At 35.6% G+C, this 10,226-nt stretch overlaps 1 protein-coding gene across 3 annotated transcripts in view; it reads left to right on the top strand.

Moving 5' to 3' along the window:
* The first annotated feature begins 3,878 nt into the window (after window positions 1-3,878).
* golga4 (golgin A4) overlaps window positions 3,879-10,226 on the top strand; it is a 34,047-nt gene continuing 27,699 nt past the window's right edge. For 2 of the 3 annotated variants that reach the window (XM_056760310.1, XM_056760309.1), the window contains exons 1-3: window positions 3,879-4,043; window positions 4,824-4,898; window positions 6,589-6,690. In XM_056760310.1, the coding sequence (XP_056616288.1) occupies window positions 3,981-4,043; window positions 4,824-4,898; window positions 6,589-6,690 (240 nt within the window). In that variant the 5' untranslated portion in view covers window positions 3,879-3,980. The remainder of the gene's footprint in view (window positions 4,044-4,823; window positions 4,899-6,588; window positions 6,691-10,226) is intronic. The other variant, XM_056760311.1, reaches the window with a different exon arrangement.

Raw genomic sequence — 10,226 nt, 5'->3', positions numbered from 1 at the left:
GTTAGATACGAGATTGCGCTCAAGGGCTGAAGAGTGTGTGTGTAGGTGTTTAAAGACATTTTGTGTAAATTTGGAGGTTGAGAAGTCACCTGGCTTTCAGTTTCAGTTAACAATTTCACGTCACTCGTTTAGGTCCATCTATTCAACATCATGCAAGGAAATATTCTCTCAGTTATGGTTTCGATTTACTAAAGCAACGGGCTGCTGTGTGTTCCGGTAATTTTAAGTGATTTCTATGTCCACAATGCAAAGCAGATTGAGCTTTTTAGGCTTTTATGAATATGATATGTCCCAAAACATTGTTTTGGAGATAAAAGCATTCTCTCACTTAGCGATCAACGATTTTTATGATATTATTCTGCACTTCAGCTAAAAAAAGGGAAAAGAAAGGTAGAGCATAAACACATCAAACTTGAAGGACTGTATTTATCTGGCGGATTGCTTTTACCAAGACAAGAAAATTCTTCAAAGTCCAAAGGATCCATTAACGCTTACCAAGGAAGCTAAAATAATTTATACGAAACAACTTGCAACTATCTTGTGATTCTTACATCTAAGTCTTGTTTCTTCTTCTCAAAAGAAATTGGGCACCCCGTGCAAAACTCACAACCGCAACGCTATCGCTGTACAGGTGGTTGCCAGGGTATTCTTTTCTGGCACGGTTCTACAGTTTTCTGTGTGTCACCGTGAGGTTTAACCGTAAATCTTTTAGAACAAACTAAACATGAGCTATAACAACAGTGATGGTTACGTCAGCCAGTGGCACTAATGATAAAAAAAGCAGAGCGCTGCTGAGGTTCACCACGGGAACATCCGCCTGACAGAGACACAATCAATCCCATTCAGAGATCTTCTCTTCTGAAGCTGACACTTACTATTGGATGAATATTTCATAGGTACATAGGACAAGGTGATGAAAACAATAAATAACTGTTTTTATTCTGTAATGATACATGCGAATGGAGGTTTGCTATAAGCTAAATAAAGACTAAGGCTGTGTCCCATAAGAGCAACTGTCTCACTGCTCGGTGAGTCAATGGTTTCACAAGCAGTGTTTCGTGTAGGTGCCTTTTAAGCTAACTGAAATCAGACCAGATTTTAGAGGCACCAAAGTGTGGTTTCTTAATTGGCATCATATGAACCAGATTTCACATTGGACTTCTTTCAACCAGTCAACCCAGAACATAAACAATATCAAAGACTGAAATGTGAATTTTCATTGTGTACATGCTTAACCATTAACATGCTTTTAGTACTAACATTCTGCAAAATGAATGACATTTACTGAAAAGGATAATTGGCCATTGTGTAAGTTCAGCAGATATATTTTATTAGTGTGCAAGTCTGACAATTTTCTGTTAAACCTTATGGTTTTGGAAGGACCAGTTACATAACTGTGCTATCTTAAAGAAGCTCAAGAAGGTTTTTTAGAGCAAACAAGTTCACATTATTTAGACAGCAGTGATGAGTGCAAATGACCCGGGGTCACGTTAGCATTGAACTTATTTGACATGACGATTTTTCTTTATTTAAACAGACGAGATTCTAAAAGAAGTTGACGTGTTGATGAAGCACAGTTTGGATTTTAAGCTAAACTATTGCTCATGCGTATGACACATAGGCTGCTGTGCCACTGGAGACGCAGGATTGAGGCTGAAATGTGTCATTCCCATTTCATCTCTCTCTCCCTTCAGGTTCTTGTGTGATAAAAGGAAAAAGTCCATGTGAGAGTCCTTCGGATTTGTTTTAAACATTGTTGGCTTCTAATTTTAATTAATCCTACAATGCATTCTACTATTCCAATGTAATTTTCAATTGCAAACAGTCTCTTTTTATGCTTAATTTATACTTCTGGTGTATTTTGAGAAGGCGGCACATAAGTTAAATTTAATAGAAGATGATGGTGAAGATTCATCTCTGTTTTTATTAGCCATGCTGAATTTATGATGTCATGAATAAAAAGAGGATGTTAATGGGGTTATATGACACGGCTAAAACTAATATTATCATTTATTTTAGATGTAATGCAATGTGAATAAACGATTTAAAGTTCAAATTCATTTTCCACATACCGTGCAAGTTTGTATCTCCTCTTTAACCCGCCTCTCTGAAATGCACAGATTTTTTTAAAAGCTGATGTCTCTGAAAAGCGAGGTGTGCTATGATTGGCCAGTTAACCATTGCTAAGTGATTGGTGGAATACTGCAAGCGTGTGACAGAAATGTAACGCCTCTTACCATATTTGGAACATCAGGTTCCTCTTCCTCTCCGCTTGCTATCATAAAATGAAGATAGAACCTCATAATTCTGAGGCGATTAAATGAAAAGACAATGCAATGAAATTATGGGTAAGGGTCAAAGGTTTGAAGAGGACATTATACCCTGAATGTGTTTTTATATTTTTTGCTATAGATAAAATTCAGCACTGTTGCTGGCAGGAACAGAAGGATCAGACCAAACTGAAGAGAATCTTATGCAATCCTCATGTAAACCTTACTGCAATGTCCAAACGCTTCAATACTTCAAATAAAATGTTCTGTGAAAACTGCTATTGAGAGTTTGACACAAATTGCACTTTCTCCTTATTAGACTCAATTTTTTGTCTACACTTCTTTGCGAAATGAAAACATGACACTTTCCTAAACAGGTACAGGATATAGGATTTCCACATTTGTATTGTTGTTGAGACACAGCAGGCTGAACATGGTGCCATCACCGTGACTGATGGTTTCCCAGCATCCAGGCAGTCGTGAAATTAGAGCAATGAGGGATGGACGCAGACCTGAGACCTGGCAGCAAGCGGCTGCTTTTCATTGATCGCTCATGAAATTAGTGGAGATCTCCACACTGGCTGTTTGTGTTAACATAAGAATTACTTATTTTTCCTAAAGCGGAGAAGAGATTATAGTCACATTTGCATTAATATCACATTGCATGATACTGTAAAAATTATACAAACACATAGCAAGACAAAAAAGTTGATATGAAAAGTTTGAACTATTATCATGTTTAATGCATCAGTGTGAGTTTTAATGAGATGTAATGTTTTTGTGTTCCCATAGACTGAAACTGACACTTGCAGAGAGGGTTGAAGCAAATATTATCAAGTTAATATTAGCGCCCCCTGGAGCTGAGCAAGAGTACAAATTTCATTAAGTTAAGTAGTGATGACCTCTGCAATCCTTACAAATATCCTACTGAAGACTTTATCGACTGTAACAAAATAACAAATGCAATATACTTAATTTATCTATTGAAAGATAAAAAAGCCACTTTGAAAGAGACAGATCTCTGGGATTGTACCTTTGGTGCCTTATACTAGATAGAAAGGTTTATTAGGAACCACATAAAAGTTTAATATATTTGAGTTACACAGGCACAAACTTTGGTAAATGTACACGAAAAAATTTTGTTTTATTTTTACCGTCACTGTTATTATATATTCTAACAAAAATTAAGTCAGCAGATTCTTCAAAAAGACCATGTTTAAATAAATATGATAAATAACATAACATATTACGACGGATTTTTTTAGCAAATTTAACTTTGTGTTCATCATGACTACATACGTTTGTATTCATTCGGGGAAAATATGAAGAAATTACAAAACGTAAGTTTGCTAAATTTGCTTGATTTCACACACATTTGAACTGACTTTTTTCTTTGTAAATATAGCTGAAAAACATCTTTGTGAATATAGATCCTTAAATAAAAAATAAAAAATGAAACCAAACTTCTCCTGAAAAGATTATTCGAACTTTACTTTCGTTCCCTCTGTAGATCATCATTTTCTTGATGAACGCGATTCTAGAACGTGTTGTGTGTTTTGAGCCTCTCGCCGACCCGTAACGCCTCAGTTTTTCTCCACGTCGGCTACATCTGCGCACTGCACTCTCTCTCTCTCTCTCACATACACATCAAGTTTCATACTTTTAAGACATTAAAATCTCCGTGTGAGGTGACATTTACCGTATGGCATCATGTTTAAGAAGCTGAAGCAAAAGGTGATAGATGAGCAGTTGTCGCCGAGGAACATCTCGCAGGTATGTTTGTACTTTATCATGTAGCATAAATGCTAACAAAACAATACTGCAGGTGTATTCTTCATTTCTGCTTCTGACACTCTGTATTAAACTCTTAGAGATTTAACATAAGAATAAAGTTAGCTAAATGGGTTGTGGTGATTTTATATTTGTTTGCAATAGTTGTACTATAACACAGTGCTGGTGTCATTGTAATACAATGATAGTTTTATATCTAAGTTACATTGCACTGTCATAGTATCGTGTCTAGGGGATCGAAATGTTTAAATCTTAACTATTGTGTTAATTAACCATGGTGTGATTTTGCTACAGAAGACTTGTGATTGAACCATAATGCTATTTTGTGAGAAATATGATCATGATGATGTTATTGCTTGCCTCCCTCAGTGACTGGTTTTATTTATTCCTTACAATTGTAAATGGCTTTGTGTAAATGTACACAAATGTAAATATAGACAGAATGTGTAATATGTTTAGGAACTTTAACATCGGCACATACATAATATAACAAACCACAAACCAGCTTGACCAGTTTATCAGACCTTAAACATGTTTCCCTAAACGGGCAGAACAGACACCGAAAGCTCCAAATAATGGGACTACATGTGGTAGTACAACGCATTCGGTTACTTTACTGGAAATAAATATAGAAGTTTATTTTTTCTCAGACTGAGTCAAGCTGAATACGAATTAGGCTCAGTTAAAGGCTTTGATGTATGTATTATTATTATCTGAGATGTGCCTTCTTTGATGTATAATGCAAATATCTGCCTTCGGCAGGGGAGCTCTGCAGAGAGGCGCAGTAACTCGTCATTCATGCATCAAGATGCCCCGTACTCTCCTACCGACAGAGAGGTAAGAAAACATCACAAATGTCAATTTACTAGGTTGTGTTATAGTAATTTACAGAAGAATTCACTCAGGGACTCCTGATGTGTTCTACATGACATCTTTTGGGATTTTGTGTTTATTAAACTGGAACATGTGATTGTTATAGTATACATAATAGCACAGAGGAGGAGGATTTACATGAGTGTTGTTTGAAAGGGACAGTTCATCCAAAATTGAAAAATCTGTCATCATTTACTCATGCTCATGTATAAATTATTTGGTTCCGATGAACACAAAGAAAGATATTTGGAAGGATGTTAATCATTTTCAGTTCCGGGGCATCATTGACTACCATAATAGTAAGAATTAAATGGTAGTCAAAGGTGCTTAAGAACTCTTTGTTTTACTAAATTCTTCAAAATATCTCAATATGTGTTCAACAGAACAAGAAATACAATGTTTTTTTCCTACTATGGTAGTGCATGATGTCCCAGAACTAAAAATTGCTAAAATTCTTCCAAATATCTTTCTCTGTTTCATTTGGAACTAAGTGATTTATACAGGGTTGAAACAACCCGAGAGTGAGTAAATAATAACAGATTTTTCACTTTTGGATGAACTGTCCCTTTAATCTAGACATCTTAGATAGTCAGTGCTGAATTTCCTATATCATTGTGGTCTTGAGCACATACTAAATAAAAAATGCTGCTTATGCTGCGTGTTTGTTTTTGCATGCAACACTTCATAAAAATGTTGTTTATTGTTTTTGTAATATTCAGTTGTCGTGTCATTTTGTTCAATTTGGGCATAAACTGCATTGCCACAACTTGGGTGAAAGGGGTTGTTTCAGAAGTGTCTCAGTTACTTCTGTGGTACATAAATTAGTCTTGATAAATTCCAGCTGGTACATGCTGGTGTAATGTGGGCTAATAATAGTGAAGATGTTACAGTTGAACTATTTCTTGACTGTGACGTTAAAGCCCTTTGAATTGAAGTTTGAACCTTGAACCTGAACAAATAATGAAGTGTGAATTCATGGACGTCTTTTATAAATCTAGTTTTTTTTTATCATTTTGATCTTGTTGGTTTATGTTAGAACTTTAACGTCACACCATTACCAGCCAAAAATGTATTTTGAGACTGTTTGCTTTATCATGATCTTTGAATTCAATTTTATATCATTCCCCACAATTGTGATGAATACATGTTAATAAAAATTGATAAACATCTTGACCTCAGAAGTGCATTATGGTCATTGTCTGTATGAGTTCTATTTGTAATATGTTTTGTAATAAATGAATTGATCCAGGCCCTTTCATTAAAGGAAAATGAGGTTTGTACCTTTGCCTTTCTCACATCCTCAGTTTTTCTTTTTGAAGTTTCCATCTTGAATCAACATCATCTTAGCGTTTTTCTTCTGTGCCAGCTTTACCTCTTTGATGTCTTTACTCAAACCTACTCTAATGGCTTATTATCATTATGTGATGATGTAAATAAACACATTAAAGAGAGAAAGCAGATCAGTATGGTTTGTTAGAGACATCAACGTGTGTAACATCAGTCTCAGTATCTTTCAGGTCTGAATTCTCTTTCTGTCTCATTCACTGCTTCTGTTTCTCTCGTCTCATTCACTGTGTTGTTTTCTCATTGCTCTCCGTCTTCACCTCCTGCTCCCCGTCATTATCACGTTGACTTGTGTGGGGGGGTCGGTCAGCTGCTGGCCGAGATGATAGCAGAACCTGCTTTACTGTCTGAGTATACTATCTTTGCTCTGGACAGCTCAAATCGACCCAGAGCGGCCCAGGTGCCCAGTGTGGTGAGTCTGTCCTCACACGTCGCCTTTTCCTCCTCACCCCTCGAGTAAAACAAACCCGACAAACCTGCCGCCCCATCCTCCCGTCCTGATGCCTTTGTGGGTTATGGGCTAGAAGAGGTCTGCTTGCAGCTTTTGATTCTCACATGTTCACTAGCCGCTCTCTTTCATGCATAACTCAAAGGCATCGAGCTCCTAACCCCTGCATCTAATCTCTTGCGTATCTTGATTGTGGGATGGTAGTTGCTTTTTTCCTCCTCTGCAGTTTTACCCTTGGATGCCCTCTTTCTTATTTGACATCTCCAGGAGTGAATGTCATTAGTTTAGATGAACCCCTTCCCTTTTGTATCCTCATAGATTTCCCTGTTATAAAATGTTGAATGTTCCCTGAGAGTTCTTGTAATTTTCCTTTGAGATTTGTTTGGCAAAAACGTGAAAACCATAATGAGTTTTCTGTTCCTAAATGCCACAATATAGTTGATTAGCTGTCGGCTGTTAATACACACCAATGTTGACAATTATTGAAATTATATACAGATTTAGCACTCGCTGATTAGTGCACATCATAAACTGTAGACTGCCTTGTATTTCATAAGATATTATTTATTAAGAAAAATATCTTAATATAATATGTACTTGTAATATGGTCCATTTACATCCCATGACTTCATCACATGATCCAAATGTTTAATTTGGCCAGTAGCATACATGTATACTATCAGTCAAAAGTTTCTTTATTATTATTTAGAATAATAGAAAATCCATCAAAACTTTAGAGTTGCCCAATTGTAACTCAATCATAAGCATCTAAAAGAAATCAACACTTTTATATAAAGTTGCCACCGATCGTTTTCTTGTTATTTTCTCATTTAGCTTCTTGAGGTCTCACCCTGAGGCACATTTTAAAGAGTATTAAAGGAGTTCCCAATCTATTCAATACTCTTATTGGCTGCTTTTTCTTCATTATTTGTTCTAAAGGGGCAATTTAAATTTTGCGTTTAAAACGGAGCGGAAAACGTCCCTCTAGTCAAATGACCCGCGTTGCGCATGCCACACTGTGAAAAGTCGCGTCGCTCCTTATTTGCGCTCGCCTGCTGTGTGTCTACATTTAAAATAACGGACGTGAGCACGCAAAAGACACAAAATGTGAAGTCATCCATTTCAACAAGATTTTATTTCATTTTCTAATAAAAGAAATTAATTTGTTGGCACAGTATATTTTTGTCTACAAAAGTAATTGTGTCTCCAAGTGTATCTTGGAAATAAACACATCTTAAAGCCCAGAACAAGACGTTTAAAATTGTGGTTTAATTATGAGTTATACATGCTTTATTTGGTGACACTCTTGAATCTGTTATAAGGTTTTAAAGTGATGCATAATATCCAGCCATTTTATTAAATATTCCAAACTGGTTATTCATTAAATTATTTTAATTATGTGTGTTTGTAATGACATGAGAGTGAATGACATAGTTTTAATTTTAGGGCGAACTGTAGCTTTAAAATTGTAGCTCATTCATCACATTGGTAATGAAGGCTCCGGTTAAACACATTGCCTTGAGGGAAACAGTATAACATGTGCTATTCATTTAGACAAATCTAGCAGGTCAGCTGGGTATTCAATGCAAATGTACATAATGTGCACAATGTAGAAGCTTTTTACAGAAATAGTATGATACATTTGTTTATTGTTAGGTATTTCAGGAAAGCTTTAAATTTGTTTTTTTATTATTTTTGTAGAATATTAACCGTTGAGCAATGATGCATCATCAGGTTTTGATTTTGTGTGTTAGGTGTTTCTTTGTCGTCTGTTTGCTTACGAACACAGTTTTACATTAAGGACTGTATGTGTGGACACAGTCGCTTTACTCAGACAGAATAATCGGCATACTATTTATTAAACAAATTAGAAAAATGCTGTTTAATATATATGAATGTCAGCCCACAGGACACTGCTGGGACATCATACGGTATAGGGCTGCACGATTAATCATATTTTATGCTTCCCACGATTTATGCTTCCCGCAATTAACTGAGCATAATCATTGTGATGATAATGTTTTAAATGCAAGCACAACACCCGCTAAGGTCAGAAAATCATTGCAAAGCTTTTAATAAAAATAAATCAAAAACAAAAAAAAGTTTTACTCCATTTCTACTATTTTAATATTTTTTTGCGAAACCCACAGACAAACATGAAGGGTGACCAATAGTTATGATTTATGAAAAATAAAAGGACTTGTAAGGTTTTATTCCAAAGGTCACAAAATGTTTAGATGATTGATTGCGTGCTTTGAAATACGGCGTTGAAGAAGTTCAATGTCAGCAGATTATAACATATTCATCGGCTGTAAAATATAGGCCCTTATACACATGGTGAAGTAAACTTAAAAACGACAGTTCAGAACCGATTTACTAATCGTGATTAAAATTTTGAGCAAAATAATCATAACGATCATTTTACCTATGATCGTGCAGCCCTTACAGTATGTCAACTGTCCTTATGTACTCTATAGTTAACACACAACAAACTTTTTTTATTAAAGTTAATTTAAGTCTTTCTCTGGGACCATGCCATGTTAAGGCTCAAATCAAGTGGGATATTTTTATATAAACCAGGCGTCTTGAACTATACAGTAACAGTATGAGTAAGATTATCATCTACACTTGTTTGTGTGGTTTACAAGTTTATATTTATAGGTTTTTTCCTTCAGTAAACACTAAGTCATAAGTGTGCGGTTATACAGACTATTTTTTACATGTGGTACGGAGCAGGTGTACATTTCCTTCATACCAACTAACATTTTCATGAATCCTAAAATTTATGTTAGAGTGACTTTACGAACGATTTACACAAACATTTGTTCTGCTGGTGTTTCATGAATGAATGAATAACAACACAAAACACCCACACATGTTAAATGTAATGTTCACTTCACTCTTTGACCTGAAATGTCATTTCATGTTTGTAATAAAAAGTAAATTGTATATGATTAATAAGTAAACACTCTAATAGAAAGAGATTACGTGTTAACAGTGGTAATTGCAACTTGTGTTAGTTATGTTTTCTTGTGCCGTGTCAAAAATGTTATTCAGACAATAAATTTGCATCCAAAAACAAAACTGCCATTTGACCATCTTCAGACACGGACTTTTATCCTTTCCACTGTTTCAGGTCTATAAAGTCATGGATCCATTTTTATTGCTGATCCTATCTCGTATTCACTTTTAATTTGTAAAGGTGTAATGAGATTGCTGTCAATGTACAATTTCAAGGCTGTGAATAAAAACTGAATACCCTTGACTTCTTACATTTACCAGCTTACGAATAGCTTTGGATAAAAGCGTTTGCCAAATGCATAAATGTTGAGAATGTCGACCGCACATGCTCTCAACGCCTCAAGTGGGTTTGGACTGTTTGTTTTGTCCACATGTCCAACTGACATAACCGCTAAGCGTATCGCTGCTGTGTTTAACTCCCGTTTGTGAACCGCAGTAGATCAGCTGTCTATGTTGTACTTAACCACTGTGTTTATCTC

The sequence above is a fragment of the Triplophysa dalaica genome, chromosome 11 (genome assembly GCF_015846415.1).
Source record: "Triplophysa dalaica isolate WHDGS20190420 chromosome 11, ASM1584641v1, whole genome shotgun sequence".
Taxonomy (NCBI): Eukaryota; Metazoa; Chordata; class Actinopteri; order Cypriniformes; family Nemacheilidae; genus Triplophysa; species Triplophysa dalaica.
The sequence above is the reverse complement of the archived record's forward strand: the minus strand, read 5'-3'. Positions and strand labels throughout refer to the sequence as shown.